General features: G+C 48.0%; 1 protein-coding gene across 2 annotated transcripts in view; it reads left to right on the top strand.

Annotated features, from left to right (window-relative positions):
- Positions 1-21,534, top strand: part of UFD1 (ubiquitin recognition factor in ER associated degradation 1) — a 33,563-nt gene that overhangs the window by 2,761 nt on the left and 9,268 nt on the right. Inside the window, exons 2-9 of one of the 2 annotated variants that reach the window (XM_034989121.1) lie at positions 490-596; positions 1,002-1,034; positions 4,345-4,466; positions 8,172-8,302; positions 10,700-10,772; positions 15,351-15,419; positions 16,256-16,321; positions 16,597-16,644. In XM_034989121.1, coding sequence (XP_034845012.1) covers positions 590-596; positions 1,002-1,034; positions 4,345-4,466; positions 8,172-8,302; positions 10,700-10,772; positions 15,351-15,419; positions 16,256-16,321; positions 16,597-16,644 — 549 coding nt within the window. In that variant the 5' untranslated portion in view covers positions 490-589. Of the gene's footprint in view, positions 1-489; positions 623-1,001; positions 1,035-4,344; positions 4,467-8,171; positions 8,303-10,699; positions 10,773-15,350; positions 15,420-16,255; positions 16,322-16,596; positions 16,645-21,534 lie in introns of both variants that reach the window. The other variant, XM_034989120.1, reaches the window with a different exon arrangement.

The raw sequence follows: 21,534 nt of genomic DNA, 5'->3' as shown, positions 1-21,534 counted from the left end.
CTAGCAGATAGTGGGCACTCAATAGTTTGTTTTTGTTTTTTTAATTAATGAGAAGAGGGAAAGTGTTCCAGTTGGAGGAACCAGGTGTGGCAGGTGTAGGAGATTGCAGGGCCATCAGTAACAAGTCTCTGAGGTATGTGTGAGGTCTGTCCTGGGTCCTTGGGCGAGGGGCGAGAGACTGAAAGTGGTTAATGACAGGCTTGACGTGGCCAACTGTGTATTTTAGTAAGATTGCACCGTCTAAAAGCAGTGGAATCTAGACAGGAGGGATGAGACTGGGCAGGGCCAAGTGTGTAGAAACAGATCTGAGATTCCTCGGGCTCCCAGGAAGTGCTTCGGGCAGATTGCTCTGCTCTATCAGGATTTCGGAGCATCTTGTTCTTCCAGGACATTCAGCAGCATTAACTGCCCTGACTTGTTTGGGCTTTCAACATGAAGAAATGGACCTTTGTTCTGTACTAACTCCAGCATTTCTTTCCTTCCTTGCAGTTCTCCTTCAACATGTTCGACCACCCAATTCCCCGGGTCTTCCAGAACCGCTTCTCTACGCAGTACCGCTGCTTCTCCGTGTCCATGCTCGCAGGGCCTAATGACAGGTCAGATGTGGAGAAAGGAGGGAAGAGTATGTGCTCGTTTTTATTTTGAATAGTAACCTTTCCTGCCCTCAGCCTGCAGTGCTTATAGTCTTCAGTAGCCCTTGTTTTGCATGTGTAACCAGAAGCTAGTTACAGTGAAAATCTTACTTGTCCTAGACTTGTTAAGGGGGCCTGGGGGTGGGAGGGAGAGTCCTAATTATGATTAGATTTATGGCTAATAGCCATTTGGTTCCCCACAATGAATTACAGCAAGTAAAATTCCTTATGAAAGATCATTATGAAATTCTGGCTACCTCATAAGTATCGTTTTGTATGTTTTAAAGATATGACAGAAACTAAACTTTGGCTTTTGTTCTGCCTTTTTAATTTTATTTTTTTAATGTTTCTTAAATATTCTTTCCATAGTAATTATGCCGCCCTCAGCCCTCGATCAACTCAGTAAGTATTTTCTCCATGACTAGGGAACTGAGGTCATTTAAGTATGGACATCAGAAACTTGGCACATGCTCTTCAGTATGTTCGGACATAGGCAACCTTCATCATGTCTGGTTGGGAATTGTCCTTGGAGGATGTGTGCTGGACTGGAGGGCTGGCTGGGCCTGCAGATGCCCTGGTGAGGTGGTGGCTGGTGGTGGCCAGCTGTCCAGGCTGGGGCCAGCAAGTTCTCAGCTCTAGGTCCCTCCCCTGTGAAGGGGGTTCTGCTCTTCTGAATCCCCACCCCCAGCACACATACACACCTTATTCAGATCCCATCAGGACTAAAGGAAAGTTCGAGCACCAATGCTTTTCACCCTGCTGGGGCATCACTCTGATGCTACTGGCTGGGTTCACTAGGTTTTCTCCTAAAGGAGGCAGTGGACTCCAAGGAGGATGCTATGTAGCAGGCTTCTCATCTCTTCCCCAAACATGTTTCCTCAGCTCCAGGCCCTGTCTGCCCCATTGCATTGAAAAGCACATCAAAAACTGAGCTGTTGTCTTCTGCCCCAGAAGCTGCCTCTCTCATCAGGTCCTTTCTCTTATAGCAGGAGCCAGAAAGTCCCATGGGTTGTGAGAGCAGCCGTACTTCCTCTTTCCTCAAGCCTTCATCCCATGAGAACAACCCATGGAGACCTCATGCCCCCAGCCACAGGCACAATCAGTTCCTTTCGAGATTCAGTAGTGTTTCTGGTGTGAGTTCCTCCTATCTGAGGCAGGAGACGTGGCGGCCACTGGAGGGCGGGTCCACACTCAGTGTCTGGTACATGTCGGGCAGCACCATAGGGAAGGGGCGTGGGTCTGGTATCATTCCAGCTTGGGCTTTGCACCTGGCCTGGCTATAGACTGGTGACTTGGCCTCTGAACTTCAGTGTCCTCATCTTTAAACAGGGAAACACAGCACCCATCCATCAAAGCTGCTATGTGGCAGGAGTACCTCCTAGATGGTGCCCTGTGGTATGTATGTAAATAGCCCAAGCCCATGTGACACCAGTCAAGGCAGGAGGTGGCCTTCAGCCAGCAGGGCTAAACCAGTGCCAGCAGCAGCAGTGGCCACACCCGGTAGCGGCCTGCAATTCTAGCCTCTGCACAGCCAGTGGGTTAACAGACCCATGGGGTTCATAGCCCCAACATCGAGGAGGAGACAAGCCCCCCCTTCCCCCCAAGAGAGCCTGCCTTTCCATTTGAGCTGACCCAGGCACTGAGTGCCAGGTGTGACCCTTGGTACAGGTGTCTGAGAAGAGACTCGGATTGGGACAGGGGGCTTAGATCACAGTGTTCAAATCTTTTAAGTTATGGAAGAAACTTTGTCCAAATGAAATCTTACAAAGAGTCTTAATTTATAAAAGGGTCACTGCTCAGTTTGGAGGAGGTGAGATGGTGCAGAGGGCTCAGGAGCCCCGAGACTCTTCTCTAAATCCGAAAATGCAGTGTGAAAACCACCAGACTGAGGAGCACAGGGTTTCTTCCAACCACAAGAATCTTGGATCCTTGGCTGGAGCCTGATCTGCTTTACCCTGACTGACCACCATTCTGCCTCACGACTCCACAGCTGAGAGATGTGCTAGGGACAGAGGGCCTGGCTTCCAGCAGCCAAGTCACCCTTGGCGATGGGGCGAGAACACCCATACCCACTGCTGTCACTTCTGCAGGCTCTTCTCCCCCATTTGTGGCTTCCTGCCCAAGCTTCTTATTGATCTGCATCATCATAATTTCCAGGAAGATCCCAGGTGGAGTCTGCCATACCTTCTGCCACTGAATGGAGCTTTTGTGGCCATGTCTGCTTAAGCCGACAGGCTAAAGTGAGCTTTGGTGGTTAAGCCTCAGACCTGGGCTGTCAGCCTGGGTTGAATCCCAGCATCTGTCACTCCTGGGCTTTGTGATCCTGGGCTTCTCACTGACTGGGCATGTTAGTTCCCCGTAGATAAAAGTAGTAATGATAGTGCTTGCCTCACTGGTCTGGAAAGAGTAAGCGAGAGCCTGGAAAATGGCAAACACTTACTTGTCACTGCATCAGTCTGTCCCAGACCCATCCCCCAGGTCCCTGACTCTCTTGGGTCTCCTGCTTCACACTGCCTGCACCTCCCGCCCTCCTGGGTCAGCTTGCCAGTAGTCCTGTTTGCCTGCTTCTGGCTGTCCATGCCGCCTGCTCTCAGGACCACTAGAGTGAGGGGGCGTACTGTGTCATGACCTTGCTGAGAGCCCACATTGCTGAATGCTCCCACCCAGCATAGTGTCTGGCCCAGCCTCCCTCTCCTCCTGACCACACTCTCACCCTTTCCCTGTGCCCCAGTTTCACCTGATGGCCAGCCATTCCCAAACTGGCTGAGCTCCCCTTCCTTCCATGCCTTTGTTCAGGCTGCTTCCTCTCTGGCCTTCCCTTCCTGGCTGGCCTGCCCAGGACTGGCATGAACGACTACAGGAATGCTGCCTCCCCCATACCACCCTTCCCACAGCACTGCAACATCTCAGTGCACGTGTTTCTTTTGTCCCCACCTTTCTAACTAGAAACCTTTGCAGGACACTGGGGAGGGTATGTGCTCTGGTAAGTGCTGTGAATTGTGCAAGACTGTTGAATCTCAGATCTGTACCTCTGAAACAAATAATGCAATATATGTTAAGGAAAAAAAAAAAGAAGAAGAAGAAGGTAGCAGGAGGGGAAGAATGAAGCGGGGGAAATCGGAGGGGTAGACGAACCATGAGAGACGATGGACTCTGAAAAACAAACAGGGTTCTAGAGGGGAGGGGGGTGGGAGGATGGGTTAGCCTGGTGGTGGGTATTGAGGAGGGCACATTCTGCATGGAGCACTGGGTGTTGTGCACAAACAATGAATCATGGAACACTTCATCTAAAACTAATGTTGTAATGTATGGGGATTAACATAAGAATAAAAAAATGAAAAAAAAAAAAAGAAAGAAACCTTTGCAGGCAGGGATTTTGTCCAGCATGTGGTTGGCAATTAATTATTTATGAATAAATGAGTTAACATACAACCTTTTAAAACTGGGATTTCAGAGAGCCTCAAGTGTAAGCCAGTACTGGTCCCTGGGTCACCAAACATTCCTGAGCTATGGGCCAAGTGATATGCATGGGGGGGCGCATGGGCAGGCACCCAGGGGCCGAAGCACCTCATGGGTCTGAGGGCCTGCTCTGAGGAGCGGGGCTGTGTGGAGCCATGATGGGCACCCAGGGAGGCTGATTTTCAGAGGAGCGCATTTGGGGAATAGAACTTCTCCCTCACAGAAGCTGTGCCTCAGCCTCTCCCCTTTTTAGGCCGACTCAACATTACGTACCCCATGCTGTTCAAACTGACCAACAAGAACTCGGACCGCATGACGCACTGCGGTGTGCTGGAGTTTGTGGCCGATGAGGGCATCTGCTACCTCCCACACTGGGTGAGTGGGGCCGCGCCGGTCTTGGAGAGTCTGTGGGCCTGTCTCAGGTTTGGGGCCCCATAGAAGGGCAGCCCTCAGCGTGTGTCATGGCTACAAGGATGGGATTCGGAACAAGGCTCTGTGTACTCGGAGGGGTGGCCTTTTCTTTGACAGTCGATCACCCGGTAGCCCAGAAACCACAGCCATGTTATTTACCTGCCATCTCCTGGGTAAGGCTTTTGTAAAAATAATAAAGCAGGAGTATTTTTGAAGTGGTCTGAGTATAGGATTTTAGGTTTTAATACATCTGCTCCCCAATTTTACTAATTTCTCCCCAGTTCTGTCACGTGTGTGTGTGCATGCGAGTGCACTTAGATGCTTGTCTAGTATCACAGGCACCCCGCGGCAGGCATCCACACACTCCCAGTGGTCCTGGGCAGGGATCTCGATCTAGGCCAGTAGACGAGGCCTCAGGTACTAGAAGAGAGGCCAGCATCTGTTCCAGGCTGACTCGCCCTGAAGAAGCCTGGGAGCTCCGGGTGGGATGGAGCCTGCCAAGCAGCTAATGGAAGGCACCTGCTCACATACCCGCTGGGGGTGGGAAAGATCCTCAGGCTGGCTGCTGAGTCTTTCCAAAGCACGTCACTTCCTTGCCATGGAAACAAAGCCTCTCTTTTTGCCTTCAGACTTTCTCTTGAGCCTGGGTCCTTCCTGAGTACTAGGCCCTTACTTTGGGCCAGCCTCTTCCCCCACCTCACCCATCTCACTCCTGCCTGGCCTCTCCTATGTTGTTTTCTAGCCTCAGTCCCCCAGGGAGCTCTTACTCGTGCCTCAAAGCCCAGACTCCACTTGCTTCCCTGCTCACTTGCCCTGCTCAGCACCTTATTGTCGTGTGGGTTTACAGGTGCCACTCATGGGTCCAAGGCCTTGTCCTATTCATCAGATAGAGTGCTGTGGGTGGCTGAAGTGTTGGGCACTGACAACTTCCCAGGGCCATTCTGGATCCTCAGAGGCCCTCTGTGACTCTTACAAAGAGATAAAAGAGGAGATAGTAACCCTGGGGAAAACCATACCTCAAAGGTTCTCTCTCTAACCCACAGACATTGAGTTTGGGTGGCCCCTTGTCCAGGCTCTCAGACCATTTTGGATCAGAAAACTAGTTGGATCCCTTTTGCTGAGAAATAGCATATTCCCTGGGAAGCTTCTTTAGGTAACGTGGACCTGCTTCTTTCTGGGCCGGTCTTCCAGCTCTTGACTAGAGTGGGTGGTTGCCTGGGGTTTCCCAGACGCTGCTGCAGAGCCGGCCTGAGGATCTTTTCCACCCCCAGCGGGTATGTGAGCAGGTGCCTTCCATTAGCTGCTTGGCAGGCTTCATCCCACCCGGAGCTCCCAGGCTTCTTCAGGGCGAGTCAGCTGGAACAGATGCTGGCCTCTCTTCTAGTACCTGCGGGCTCCTCTACTGGCCTAGATCGAGATCCCTGCCCAGGACCACTGGGAGTGTGTGGATGCCTGCCTGCGGGGTGCCTGTCATACTGCCTGTGCCCCATGGTGGCCAAGGCCCTCCAGGGGCTTGTGCACACAAGGAGTGGACCAGACCTGGAGCAAGCCTCCTCCTTGCCCTCGGGCTCTTCCACCAGCCACTTCTCTCCCCAAGTCCTGTCTGAGCCTGAGCCTGCTGATTCAACCACAAGCAGGGGGACTGGGATCCTGCCTTTCCTCCTCGAGCTGCCAGTGGCTGTGTCCTTCCTCTAGCCATCAGTTACCCTCCGTCTTCTCTGGCAGATTTCCCAAGGAAATCCCTAAGGGACTGTGAGCTTGGGCTGCAGCAGACTGACTGCCAGTCCTTAGAGCACTTCCCATGAAACCGTCCCTCTCCAGGGTCACTGAACATCCCAGTTACCAAGCCCGTTGCCTTTCCATCCTACTCAGCCTGCCTGTAGCATTTGTCGGAGCGGCCACCCCAGCCTGGCGAGCACCCTTCAACAAGAGTGTGTGGGGACCTCAACAGGCTTGTCCGTGGGGCCCTGCTCACTCTCCAGCCTTGCTCATGACCTCTGCCCACCTTGGTCCTGGCCTGCCTTCCTTTTACATGCATCTTGTCCTTGGGCTTTTAGAGTCACCTCCTAACTACCCCTGTGGACAGCACAGAGGTGGTCAGCAGCACTGTTCAATAGTGTCACCTGGGGGAAGTGTTCTTGAAGGGATGTGCCTGGGACCAGCTTCAGGGCAGCCCAGTGTGGGATGGGGCCAGGGAGTGGGGCGGTGACTGAGGAGTAGAGGTCAGCTGTGACCTGATCATGGTTGAAACCAGGGGTGGGTGTATAGAGGCTCACTCGTGCAGTTCTCTCTGCCCTTTTTTTTTTTTAAGTTTTTGTTTGTTTGTTTTTAGTAATCTACCCCCAGCGTGGGGCTCGAACTTACAACCCCTAGATCCAGAGTCTCATGCCCTACCGACTGAGCCAGGTAGACACCCTCCCTGTTCTGTCTGCTTTTATGTTTGAAGTTCTCTTTAAGAAACTCTGGGGGGGGGTGGCGCCTGTGTGGCTCAGTCATTAAGCGTCGGCCTTCGGCTCAGGTCATGATCCCAGGGTCCTGGGATCGAGCCCTGCATCGGGCTCCCTGCTACGCAGGAAGCCTGCTTCTCCCTCTCCTGCTCCCCCTGCTTGTGTTCCCTCTCTCGCTGCGTCTCTCTCTGTCAAATAAATAAAATCTTTAAAAAAAGAAACTCTTAAGGGGCGCCTGGGTGGCTCAGTCGGTTAGTTGGCTGACTCTTGGTTTCGGCTCAAGTCATGATCTCAGGGTCCTAAGATCAAGCCCCTCGTCAGGCTCCGCGCTCAGCACGCAGTCTGCTTGAGATTCTCTCTCCCTCTCCCTTTCCCCGCCCCCTGCTCATACTCACATGAGTGCTCATGCTCGCTCTCTCAAATAAATCTTAAAACAACAACAACAACAACTCTAAAACAAGAAAAGCAAAAAACCATTCCAAGGTGTGCAGGGTTTCTCATTTCTGGCCCACCCTCCTTGTCTCAGACCCCCGAGTGTCAGCCTTATTGTGGTGTCTTGACTTGCTGCACACCAGGTACTCACATGCCTATGTTCTTCTTTCTCCGCCTTGTTCCTCAGCCAGTGTCCACCATGCAGGGTGATTTCATAGAGGTGTGGGGTGTCTTTGTCAGTTTTATATGACCCCTGTAGCAGACCCCTGTGGGGACTTGTCACCACCCTGCGCCTTAGCTATAGGGCCCTTCCATGTGAGGTGAGCCCACCTAGTGTCATTATCCTGCCTCCATTGCAGCCCTGTTTGCCCCAAGGCCTTGTAAGTTGGGTGTGGGACAGCGCAGAGGTATGGGGGAGGGGGTGAGCTCCCCTGGGGAAACACTGTGCCCCTAGGAGACCTGGCACTGCTGGCACCTCACACTTCCAGGTGACCCTCCCAGTGGACCATCTTTTCTCAGAGGCTGGCAGAGACACTCACATTGCCAGCTGCAGCCTCCCGGTAGCACCCCAAGGCTTTCCTTTCATGTCTTTGACTTGTTTGCTGGCTTGCTTTTTCCTCCTTCCTGACATCAAATCACTTGGGGACCTCATCTCAGGTTCCTCTTCCAGGGACCCAAGGAAGAGGACATCTGAATGTCGGACCTGGGCCTGCCGAGTGTGTGGTTAGATGGCGCTCAATGCTGGCCACTTAATTTCCAGGAGCCTCATGTAGCCTTCTTCTTCCTTTAGATGATGCAGAATTTGCTGTTGGAAGAAGGGGGCTTGGTTCAGGTGGAGAGTGTCAACCTTCAAGTGGCCACGTACTCCAAATTCCAGCCTCAGAGCCCTGACTTCCTGGACATCACCAACCCCAAAGCAGTGTATCCTTTTGAGATAAGAAGGGTTCTTTGGACAAAGGAGAGGTGTGCCGGTATTCTATAAACTACCGAGCTCTTTGTTGAGCATGTGCCTACTTTGAGGACCACACATTGGTTTGTGATTGAAGTAGTGAATGGAGAAGAATGGCGTTTGGCCAGCACGTCCACCCCAGCGTGGCCCTGGACAAACACCCTGGGCACTCTATGGGATGCTTTTGGATGCTCTCCAGGCACTTCCTTGAGGGCAAAATGGAACCCTTCCTCCAGGTGGACTGGGGCACCTGGCACAAAGCTCAGTGTGTTCTGGTGGAAAGAGGTTGGCTGGTCTCCCTCTGGACCCTACCCCAGTGAGCCCCTGGTGCCCCAGCTCAGCCATGAGCACTACTCAGCCTCACCTTTTACCCAGGGTTAGCGCTTTGCACTCCAAACCAGTGGGGAGCATTGACAGAGTACATTTTCTGTCAGCAAGAGCAAAGAAAAGATTTTAGGTTTTAGTGGGTTTTGATATGTTCTCTGAACGTAAGCCAGACATGTGTGTTGATAATTTAAGGAGTAACTGGTGTGGGCAAGGAGAACGTTGTGTGTGGTCTGTGGTCTAGACCTCTGGCTTGGAGGCCCCAGCTTGGCTTGTTCAGATCGTGTTACACAGTGGTCACTCCACCGCCTGTTTTTAAAAGGCTTGAAAAAAACACAATTGAACAATACAGATAGGTAGACAGTTTAAAAACAAAACAAAAAAAACCCTGCTTCCACCCCCCTCTGGTTGCACACCCCTGTCCCCACCCCAAACCAGGGAGCAAGCTTGCTGCTGGCCATGTCCTGGATGTGGGTGGGCTGTGTTGAGTCTTTTGCTGACCATGTCTGTGGACAAGCCTGTTGAGTCCCCTATGACTGGGCCCTGGACACAGTGGGCGTCTGGGGAGCTGTGCTCACAGCTCTCATTGTTGGATGCTTTCCATCTTACAGGCAGGGTGACATCCTCTGGCAAGATCTGCTTGCCCGGTGCCTCAGAGCTCTGCCTTGGAGGTGCTTGTCTGGCTGGCAGTGCCCAGGGGTGTCTGCCTCCATGACTGCAGCCCCTTCTGGTCTTTCTCTGGATTTTCATGTGTGTTGTGGTACAGACTTACCAGATTGTTTTCAGAGGCTGTTTCTATAGGCATGGTTAACTTTTTAGCCCGCGGAGAAAGAGTGTCCCTTTTGTCAGCTGAGAGGCAGTCTGGTGCTCCCGAGTCTGGCTGACAGAATAGAGGCAGTCTTAGTAAAGCCAGACTCAGCACAGCAGGGAGAAGGGGGAGCACGCAGGGCTGTGAGGCAGAAGCCGGCTCCACCCGCAGAGGCCATGTGGGCTGGCTTTGACAGCTTAGCGCCTCTCGCCTTGAAGGGCCACTGGAGGAGTTAAGGGAGGGCACCCCAACAGCCGGGCATTTTATGCAAGGGGACAAAGACAGTATGCACAGAATACCCTTTTCACAAAGCTTTTCTCATCTCGGAAGGCTGTCTGAGTAAGACACAGAGTAAGAGTAAGAGAAGGGATCCTAGACAGGCTGAGTCTTGCACCCTCAGACTCTGAGAGCCTCACCTGCTATGCCGTGTCCTGTTGCTGGGTTCTGGAGCCACGTTGTATGTTTGACCGTTCTATTTAAATAATTCTCTGAGTTGATGAGGATGATGTGGTTAAAATCTTCCATGTGATTAGGCGTTACTCCCTTGCCTGGGCATTTGGGTTATTCAGTTTTTAAGAAGTTATTATTTACTATTAGAAAAAAAGTTTACAGGTTCCTTTTTCCTTTTTAATTTTTATTTTTTTAGTTTTTCTTTTGAAACATACCCCTAAAGTTGGGTTACCACCCAAAAGACAGAAACAACAAAAGTGTCAAAGAGAACATCTTTGATTTTTAAGGGGGCCTATTTATCATTCACTCAGTCTTTTTTTCTTCTGTGCTTCCATGGGATTTTTAAGATCAACTTGTTCAGATGTAGTTTACATACAATAAAATGCACGGTTTGATGAGTTGGCAAATGTGAACACCCGTGTAACCAGAACATTTCCATCTTTCCAAAAGGTCCTTCTGTGGCCTTGCCTGCCCGTCCTCACCTGACCTCCAGCCCTAGGAGCCTCCCCGTGCCTCCCAGCCCTCAGAGAGCTTTCTTGAGGGAACACTTTGTGGCGGGTTCTTTCCCTCAGCGGCGTTTGCGAGATTCATGCATGCTATGAGTTTACCCTTCCATAATTATTGCTTAGTATCATCCCACTGTGTCAAAGTCGTGTGTTTTAGCACCAGCTTGGTACATGTCTGTCTGGTATACTTTATGATGGAGGTGATCTAAACCCCTCATGGAACTTGTTTCAGATTTAAGGTACCCATGTTGCCACGTTGCCTTGACAGTGTGTGTCTGCAGATTAGAAAACGCCTTGAGAAACTTTGCCTGTCTGACCACAGGGGATGTGATTGCCATCAACTACAATGAGAAGGTGAGCGTTTCCACCGTGGGGCCAGCAGTGTGAGTGTCTCCATTCTGGGGTTTGAATGGGGGTTCTTTTTAGGCAGGGTATGCCTGGCTTTTATCATGATGGCTGCCTACTGTTTGCTTGCTTTTTTAAGTCTCCGTGGATTCGTGTTTAGAGTCGTATAGTAATTCATTCAGCAGCTCTGTGTGGAGAATTGATGGATTGCATTTACAGGTGCGTGAGCTTAACATTATTAATCATATGCCTGTATCCCATGATGCCAAGGGTGCCGATTGTGCCTCTTTCAGGAAGCTCTCCACTGTACCTGTAATCTGAGCTAATCCCTTTGCTGGTCTGTGGGGACACAGAAACAAAGCAGCCTGGGTCCTCATCCTTGTGATTCCCTTGGACAGGCCCTCAAGGAGCTGGCCCTACAACGTGCTCCAAGTGCTGTGGGGCACAGGGAGAGCAGAGCCTGGCTCTGCCGAGGGACGGTGTCGCCTGCGGTCACGTGCCCTCTCCTCATGGGAGCACATGTCCTCTTCCTCCTGTTTTCTTCAGCTCTGGTTTTCCCTTAGTAGCTCCTCTGGGACATGAGTCTTTTGGGTCTGAACGCCATATATGTTCATCTGTGATTCAATGCTTGCCCAGCTGTCTGGATCTAGACAGTTTAGCCGTAAGCTAACGTCATCTCTCACCCTCCCATTTCTCATTCATGTCCTGTTTAAGTGACACAAAATTCAAGACATTATCCACATCCCCGTTATCTGTGGCAAGAAGCTGAGGCAAAATGTCATAGATGGCAAGCCGGCTGATAATCCATCCTGCCGCAGGCATGGAGCACAGCCACGTGGATAGCCTCGCCCACTGTGACAGTGGATGGTGACCTTTGTGGAGCTGCCGCTAGAGCAGACCTCCCGGTGCTCAGGAGTGACCACAGCCCCTGCCTGCCTTTCCCTGAGCCAGCTCCCTGCTCCTTCACACACTCTCCCATCCCATCGGGGACTCGGGCGCTCACAACTGAGAAGAGGTGCCTGTGGTTCAGCCAGTTGCTCCTTCCATGTCAATGTAGGGATCCAGTGTGTTCTTTGAGTTTCCTTCTGTTTGAGGCATCTGTTGCTGAGAATCCTTATTTGTCATTCTGTGGGTTTTGAATCACACTTTTATATTTTCTCCTCAACTAAGAAGTAATCTTATTCCCTTTAGCTTTGTGGGGGACATTTTAGGTACTCTCTACCTTAACTGAATACTTGAGACTTTCATAATTAATTATGGGCCGCCTTAATGTTAGTGTTCTTAATATTAAGTGAGTAATGCTAAATACAATCGAAATTGATGATAAAAGATAATATTGAAATTTTTGCACTGAAAGGGAAGGTGAGTTACATAGAATTGAAATGCTTGGACTTCTACTTCTGGAAGTATGGAAGGCTAGGTACTCTAAAGGGCCCTTCTCATAAAACCCGATTAATTTACGATAAAGTCTAGATTATGAATGCATTGTTGGTCTTGCTAAAAACATAGGAGGTTTTAAAGAATCTCTCACAGTGTTGTCCTGCGTGCAAATGACCATGTCAGTGCTTTAGTGGGAGATCTGAACTGGAGGCTTCCACATTAAAGTAAGACCCTTAAAGGAGCTTAAACAGATCCAGAGGTGGATGTTGTCCTCATCCCAGGAGAAGGAACCCAAATACTCTCTGGGAAAAGCAGCCCCAGTTTATTTAAGCCCTCAGGACTGCTGTAGATGGAACAAGCAAACAAGAATTCATAATAAAACCACCAGACACCCAAGCAGAGACAAGAAAAGCAGACATAGACCCTTAAGGAAATCAGTATTGGCATTTTCGTTGGATTTTTTTTTTTGGTTTGGTTTGGTTTGGTTTTTTTAAGATTTGATTTATTGAGAGAGAGCATGAGCTGGGTGGGGGTGGGGGCCGTGGAAGGGCAGAAGGAGAGGGGGAAGCAGACTCCCCCACTGAGCAGGGAGCCAGACTCAGGGCTCAATCCCAGGACCCTGAGATCATGACCTGAACCGAAGGCAGATGCTTAACCAACTGAGCCACCCAGGGGCCCCAGTATTGGCATTTTCAGATACAAATATAAAGTAATTATGTATAAAATATTCAAAAACATTTTAAAAATGGAATCATAAAATTTAGCAGTCAGCAAAAGACTACCAAAAATAACTAGGAAGATCTGAAAAACAGTCAAAGAGTTAAATAACAGCTGACAAAGAATTCATGAAATGAAAGCTAAATTTGGAGAAGTACTTTAGAAATCTACACAGAGAATCAAGTTCATGAGCACAGGGGAGACTAGGGTATTGGGGATCCTGAGAAAATCACACATGCTCGGTGAAAATGCCAGCAGGAGAGAGCAGAGGAGTGGTGATATTGTGAAGAGACAGTAAGTGAAATTGTTTTAGAGCTGGCCTTCAGCCCACAGTTACAGGGAGTATAGGGTATATCACACAGGGTGAGTTGCAGACAGCAAATACCAGATACCGAGAGGTAAGCAGAGAGCAGGTACTTAGAAAGGGACGGCAGCCATTACAGCCCCAAATAGCAGAAAACAGTTGACCCTTGCAGAATATGGGGTTAGGGTCACCCAGCCCTGCACAGTGAAAACTCCGTGTATAACGTCTCACTCTCCAAAACTTCACTATTGTCTACTGTTGACCAGGAGCCTTACCACGAACAGGAACAGCTGATGAACACACATAGTGATGTTATGTGTGTCATAAACTGGGCTGTTGCAGTAGAGTAAGCTGGAGAAAAGAAAATGTTACTAAGAGTCAACAAGCGAGAGAAAATAGACTGTGAAAACTCCCCATGTAAGTGGACCAGTGCAGTTCAAACCTGTGTTGTTCAAGGATCGAGTGTATCTTCAAAGGATGACAGGAACTGTCACCAAAGTCATCTTCATCTTTAGAGAATGCAATCAAAATACTTTCAGATTAGCAAAATCAGAGAGAGTTTATTTACCGAATGGAACTTTAAAAGCATGTGCTTCAGGAGTAAGCAGTATCCTAGAAGGAAAGACCAGCATGCCAGAAGGAACAGTGAACAAATAAACTAGCAAATACGAAGTGAATATTGGTAAACATCGCCACATAAAGCGGTAATAGTATTTAACATGTAAGCCTGAAACGAGGACATCTCAAATATTGGAAAAGAAGAAGTCTAAAGAGTTGTTCACGGGGCGCCTGGGTGGCTCAGTCGTTAAGCGTCTGCCTTCAGCTCAGGTCATGGTCTCAGGGTCCTGGGATCGAGCCCCGCATTGGGCTCCCTGCTCCGCGGGAAGCCTGCTTCTCCCTCTCCCATTCCCCCTGCTTGTGTTCCCTCTCTCGCTGTGTCTCTGTCAAATAAAGAAATAAAATCTTTTAAAAAAATAAGAAATAAAGAGTTGTTCAGAATGAAAGTGTTCTCTATTTGCAATCCGGGAAAATGTTCAATCAGTAAAAATAACTGGGAATTCTACGTACATGTTGAGTGTTTAAAGACAGTTTAAAATTACTGTTTTAGATGCAGTGTGACAATACAAAAAACTAAAAAAAAGTCACAGAAGTATTTCTTGTTACCACATGCAACATAGTCTAGTATTTCTGTTGTGCTCCTTCCGTGATTTTTCTTTCCCAGCTCTGGTTATGACACAGTTGGTTTTATGGCCCACTAATCAGTTGTGACCTGCAGTTTGAAAGCACGACTGCAACAAAATGAGAACATGTGGCCCCAGCATTGACAGATATCATGGCAGTGTGGGTGGTGGTGTAGACGGGATGGCAAAACTAGTGGAGCCAGCCTGGATGTTGAGTGGAGAAACTGGGTTACATCCACACAGTGGCATGCATGCCTTGCTGCTATGAGAAAACTTTAGAAAGCAGCCTGGGCACACGAAGCCCTCTCACTTTACTAATGCTTAGGCTTTTTTTCATGGTGGGACTCTCTGGACTATTCTTTACAAAAGCAAGACATACCCTAGGTAAAAAGAACCAAAAACAGTGCAGGAAAAAGCAGATTCCGCTACTTTTAGCTCTTATCCTTCTGGACTTTTCTATGTTTGTTACATACTTGAGATTATCTTGGAACACAGCAGTATAACTGACTTTTTAACTTATTTTCCTGTTGGCTGCATAGTATTCCCCTGGTGACTGTAATTTCTTTATATGTGGACAAATATCACTCGTTTAACCAATCTATCGGTGGATATTTTGAGCACGCACTATTATTAGCAATGTTGGAGAGAGCCTTCTCAGAATTTTCTCTTCGGGTGTTTAGCTAATTATTTACTTAGAATAAATTCCTAGAAGTGAACTTCCTGGGATAAAGGTTGTGTCTTTTGCAATTTGATGTATAACTACCCTGTCTGATTTGAACCGCTTATAGGGAACAGCCTCTGTTGAGTGCTGGGCAGGCATCAAAGCAGCCGAAACCCGCAAAAGGCAGCCCCCTTGTCACAGCAAGAGGTGCGGCTGGGGGACGGTGTCCTGGGGGTGAACAGTATGTCTGCAGGAGCTAGGTGGGGAGCCACAGTCACATGAGTGGTGACAGCCCCCGATGCTGCCACGAAACCATGCAGCTGATGTTTGTGGTTTTCCCACAGATCTATGAACTACGGGTGATGGAGACGAAGCCTGATAAGGCCGTGTCCATCATTGAGTGTGACATGAACGTGAGTACCTCTGCTGCTTACAGTGCGCTTGGGCCGGGGGGAGAGGGGCAGTTGATGACCCCTGCAAGCCATTGCCCCACCAGGGTGTCATGCAGCCCCTAGGACTGTGTGGGTGAGAAAGGAGGAAGGTGATGCCAGAACGCCGTGAGGAGGCTGCTGACCTGGTGACCCATCTCCGGCCGAGAGGTGGCACAGTTAGTTGTAGCCGATTCTGAGGTGGCTGCACTCACCAGCATTGCAGACAGGCCACAGCGTGGATATTCTGGAAAGCTAAGGAAGCTTATTCAGCTCCTTTGTAGGAAGCAACTACTGGTACCCACCGCAGCCTGGTGGGTCTCCAGGGAATGCTGCTGAGCAAGAGGGGCCAATCCCAAAAGGTTATATTCTGTCTGGTTCCATTTGTTACTACATTCTTGAAATCGGTGAGCTTTTAGTGGAAGACAGGATAGTGGTCACCAGGAGTTAGGAGAAGGCCAGAAGAGAGGCAGGTGTGGTTATAACAGGACAACTTAAGGGGTCCCTTTGAGGTTGGAACAGTCCAGTATCTCGACTGTGGGGGTGGAGACATTGACCTATACTCATGATAAAATTGTGAGAACTTAACTGGGAAATCTGAATAGGAGGGCGGGATGGTGCCACTGCTGCTATCCTGATGGTGATACTCTGTAATTTTATAAAATGTTACCATTGGGAAAACTGGGCCAAGTATACAGGAGCAGCTTTCTGTTGCATTTTTTGCAACCACATATGAACCTACGGTTGTCTCAAGTCAAAACAGAAAAGCTAAGGAAGTCTAAGTACATCCCAAAATTGTACTGTTCCTCTTGGAACCACAGGTGGACTTCGATGCCCCCCTGGGCTATAAGGAGCCTGAAAGACAAGTCCAGCATGAGGAGTCCGCCGTAAGTTGTTTGTCTAGCATCCCTCTGCAGCCCCATGCTGTTTGCCCTCTTCAGTAACGGGGCTTCTGTGGGAGGGTGTCCTGTATGTGTCATGGCAGAGGACACGTCGAGATTGGCCTCTGCTGATGCTGACACTGCCACGTGCCTTGCTCCCGGGGGCACAGTGTGTCCCAGCTGTTGGGGGCGCAGGGAAAGCAGTAGCAATGAGAGGCCTAAGAGAAAAGCTGGGGTGTCCCTGCTGAGAGGCTCATCACCCGTTTTTCTGTCCCCATCAGGAGGGCGAAGCTGACCACAGCGGCTATGCTGGAGACCTGGGCTTCCGTGTGAGTACCAGGCCACAGTTTTACTTTCTGTGCTCCCGCCGTGCCATCTGGGGGCCTCTGCAGGGATTGGGCCTGCGGTTTTTGTGCACGCATGTATCTGGCACTTTTCTCAGTTACATGGTCCTTTACATCCACTTTCTCCTGGAATCCTGCAAACAATTCAATTCAATTTTTCTTCTTTTTTTCAAAATTTCTAACCTACCAAAAAGTTAAAATAGGACACGCGTGTACCCTTCTCTTAGATTTACCAGATGTGACCACATTTGCTTTATCTCTGAGAACGTGACTCTTTGAAAGGAAGTTGCCGAGGAGGGGAGCAGAGCTGAATTTGGGAAGCAGCTGCCTGCTATGCTGGGAACCTCTGGAAACTGGCTAAGGAGCTGTGCCTTCTTAAGAATACAAGAACCATAAAAATCTTTCAAAAAGCACTTTAGACACAGGAAGTGTCCAGTTTAAAATACATTGGGGGGAGCGGAGCAAGATGGCGGAGGAGTAGGAGACCTGAATTTCGTCTCCTCTCAGGAATTCAGCTGGATAAGGATCAAAGCATTCTGAACACCTACAAACTCAACAGGAGATCGAAGAAAAAAATAGCAACAACTCTCTCATCAGAAAAGCGACCACTTTCTGGAAGGTAGGACGTGCGGAGAAGTGAATCCGAGGCGATATTCGGGAGGATAGACGGCGGGGGAGGGGCCTCCATCGGCCGCTTCTGGCAAGTGATAGAGCCGCAGAGCACAAAATCGGAACTTTTAGAAGTCTGCTCCGCTGAGGGACGTCACTCTGGTGGCTAAGCGGGGGGTGGAACCCTCCGGGACAGTGGGGTCTCAGGACCCTCGGGGTCACAGAAAGACCAGGGGTGCCTGAGTGTGGCAGAGCTCCCAGGTATCGGAGCGGGGAAGCCGGCTGCAGAGACGGAGCCGAGGCGCGGGCTCTCAGCTCAGGGGTTGCCATAAACCGTGATTCAGGGCACAGTCGGGCCACTGCTCCTCCAGCAGGGACCCAACAAGCGGCAGATCCGGGGAGACTCACCTTCTTCGCCCCGGGAGGAGAGGTGCGGGAGTGCACCGCAGGGATCTGCTGGGTTTGGAGACTCCACCTGGGGTCAGGTGCCAGAGATAGAAACGCACGGTCACAGGCCGGGTGAGCACGGAGTGCGGCTGGAGACCGGGGAGACGGGAGTGACTGACGGCTTTTCTCTGGGGGCTCACTGAGGAGCGGGGCCCCGAGTTCTCGGCTCCTCCAGGGCAGAGATTGCGAGGCCGCCATTTTCACTCTCCGCCTCCAAAGCTGTACGGAAAGCTCGCAGGGAACAAAAGCTCCCGAGAGCAAACCCGAGCAGATTACTTAGCCTGGATCGGGCAAGGGCGGGGCAATTCCGCCTCCGGCAAAGACATTTGGAAACCACGGCAACAGGCCCCTCCCCCAGAAGATCAGCAAGAACAGCCAGCCAAAACCGAGTTTACCGATAAATGAGAACAGCAGAACTCCAGCGCTAGGGGAATACTGCACATAGAATTCATGGCTTTTTTACCGTGATTCTTTAGTCTTTCAAAGTTAAATTTTTTTTTTAACTGTCTTTTTTCTTTTTTTTGAATTTTTCTTCTTCCCTTTTTCAACCAACATCAATCCCTTTTTTAAAAAACATTTCTATTTTTCATTTTTAGAGTCATATTCTATCCCTTCATAGTAGTTACCTGTATTTTTGGCATATATATATAAGTTGTTCTCTCTTTAAAATTTTGAGATAGTTTCTTCTAACAGATTAAAATATACCCTAAATCTCTAGTATATGGTTTTTTCTTCTCCCCTGCCTGATCACGTTCTCTCCCTTTTTTTTTTAAATCCTCTTCTTTCTTTTTTCAAACAACTTCTTATCAATTCCTTTTATAAAATTTTTTATAATTCCCATCTTTACACTCATATTCCATTCCTTCATCATATCAACCCTTATTTTTGTACATATATAAGTTTTTCTTTCTTTAAAATTTTGGGAGTCACTAACAAACCAAAATACACCCCAAATCTAGTGCGTGGCACTGATCTATATACCAGCCTGATCATATTTGATCACATTCTGGTTTTTGTTGTTGTTGTTGTTGTTTTTTGTTTGTTTTTGTTTGTTTTTATCTTTATCTTTTTCTTTTTTTTCTTTTTCTTTTTTCTCTCTTTCCCTTTCTTTTTCCACTGCTTCAGGTCTTTTCTGATTTCTTTAGAGTATATTTTCTGGGGACGTTGTTATTCTGCTAGCATTTTGTTCTCTCATTAATCTATTCTCCTCTGGACAAAATGACAAGACGGAAAAAAATCACCTCAACAAAAAGAAAAAGAGGTAGTACCGACTGCCAGGGACCTACTCAATACGGACATTAGTACCATGTCGGATCTACAGTTCAGAATCATCACTCTAAAGATACTAGCTGGGCTTGAAAAAATATGGAAGTTATTAGAGAAACCCTTTCTGGAGAAGTAAAAGAACTAAAATCTAACCAAGTAGAAATCAAAAAGGCTATTAATGAGGAGCAATCAAATATGGGGGCGCTAACTGCTAGGATAAATGAGGCAGAAGATAGAATCAGTAATATAGAAGACCAAATGATGGAAAATAAAGAACCTGAGAAAAAGAGATAAACAACTACTGGATCACGAGGGCAGAATTCGAGAGATAAGCGATACCATAAGACGAAACAACATTAGAATAATTGGGATCCCAGAAGAAGAAAAAAGAGCGAGAGGGGCAGAAGGTATAATGGAGCAAATTATAGCAGAGAACTTCCCTAATTTGGGGAAGGAAACAGGCATCAAAATCCAGGAAGTACAGAGAACCCCTCTCAAAATCAATAAAAATAGGTCAACACCCCGACATCTAATAGTAAAACTTATGAGTCTCAGAGACAAAGAGAAAATCCTGAAAGCAGCTCGGGAGAAGAGATATGTAACCTACAATGGTAGAAACATTAGATTGGCAACAGACCTATCCACAGAGACCTGGCAGGCCAGAAAGGACTGGCAGGATCTATTCAGAGCACTAAATGAGAAAAATATGCAGCCAAGAATACTCTATCCAGCTAGGCTGTCATTGAAAATTGAAGGAGAGATCAAAAGCTTCCAGGACAAACAAAAACTAAAGGAATTTGCAAACACAAAACCAGCCCTACAAGAAATCATGAAAGGGGTCCTCTAAGCAAAGAGAGAGCCTAAAAGCAACATAGACCAGAAAGGAACACAGACAATATACGGTAACAGTCACCTTACAGGCAATACAGTGGCACTAAATTCCTATCTTTCAGTAGTTACCCTGAATGTAAATGGGCTAAATGCCCCAATCAAAAGACACAGGCTATCAGACTGGATTAAAAAACAAGACCCATCGATATGCTGTCTGCAAGAGACTCATTTTAGACCCAAAGACACCCCCAGATTGAAAGTGAGGGGGTGGAAAACCATTTACCATGCTAATGGACACCAAAAGAAAGATGGGGTGGCAATCCTTATATCAGACAAATTAGATTTGAAACCAAAGACTGTAATAAGAGATGAGGAAGGACACTATATCATACTTAAAGGATCTATCCAACAAGAAGATTTAACAATTGTAAATATCTATGCCCCTAACATGGGAGCAGCCAATTATATAAGGCAATTAATAACAAAAGCAAAGAAACACATCGACAACAATACAATAATAGTGGGGGACTTTAACACCCCCCTCACTGAAATGGACAGGTCGTCTAAGCAAAAGATCAACAAGGAAGTAAAGACTTTAAATGACACACTGGACCAAATGGACTTCACAGACCTATTCAGAACATTCCATCCCAAAGCAACGGAATACACATTCTTCTCTAGTGCCCATGGAACATTCTCCAGAATTGATCACATCCTAGGTCATAAATCAGGTCTCAACCAGTACCAAAAGATTGGGATCATTCCCTGCCTATTTTCAGACCACAATGCTTTGAAACTGGAACTCAATCACAAGAGGAAAGTCGGAAAGAACTCAAATACATGGAGGCTAAAGAGCATCCTACTGAAGAATGAATGGGTCAACCAGGAAATTAAGAATTAAAAAAATACATGGAAACCAATGAAAATGAAAACACAACTATTCAAAATCTTTGGGATGCAGCAAAGGCAGTCCTAAGAGGAAAGTATATAGCAATACAAGCCTTTCTCAAGAAACAAGAAAGGTCTCAAGTACACAACCTAACCCTACACCTAAAGGAGCTGGAGAAAGAACAGCAAATAAAGCCTAAACGCAGCAGGAGAAGAGAAATAATAAAGATCAGAGCAGAAATCAATGAAATAGAAACTAAAAGAACAGTAGAACAGATCAATGAAACTAGGAGCTGGTTCTTTGAAAGAATTAACAAGATTGATAAACCCCTGGCCAGACTTATCAAAAAGAAAAGAGAAATGACCCAAATCAACAAAATCATGAATGAAAGAGGAGAGATCCCAACCAACACCAAAGAAATACAAACAATTATAAGAACATATTATGAGCAACTCTGTGCCAGCAAATTCGATAACCTGGAAGAAATGGATGCATTCCTAGAGATGTGTCAACTACCAAAACTGAACCAGGAAGAAATAGAAAACCTGAACAGACCTATAACCACTAAGGAAATTGAAGCAGTCATCAAAAATCTCCCAACAAACAAAAGCCCAGGGCCAGATGGCTTCCCAGGGGAATTCTACCAAACATTTATTTTATTTTATTTTTTTAAAGATTTTTATTTATTTATTTGAGAGAGAATGAGAGAGAGAGAGCACAAGAGGGGGGAGGGCAGAGGGAGAAGCAGAGCTGAGCAGGGAGCCCGATGCGGGACTCGATCCAGGGACTCCAGGATCATGACCTGAGCCGAAGACAGTCGCTCAACCAACTGA

The sequence above is a fragment of the Mirounga leonina genome, unplaced genomic scaffold (assembly GCF_011800145.1).
Source record: "Mirounga leonina isolate KUSES-001 unplaced genomic scaffold, KU_Mleo_1.0 Mir_481, whole genome shotgun sequence".
Taxonomy (NCBI): domain Eukaryota; kingdom Metazoa; phylum Chordata; class Mammalia; order Carnivora; family Phocidae; genus Mirounga; species Mirounga leonina.
This window is presented reverse-complemented; position numbering and strand designations above follow the sequence as displayed.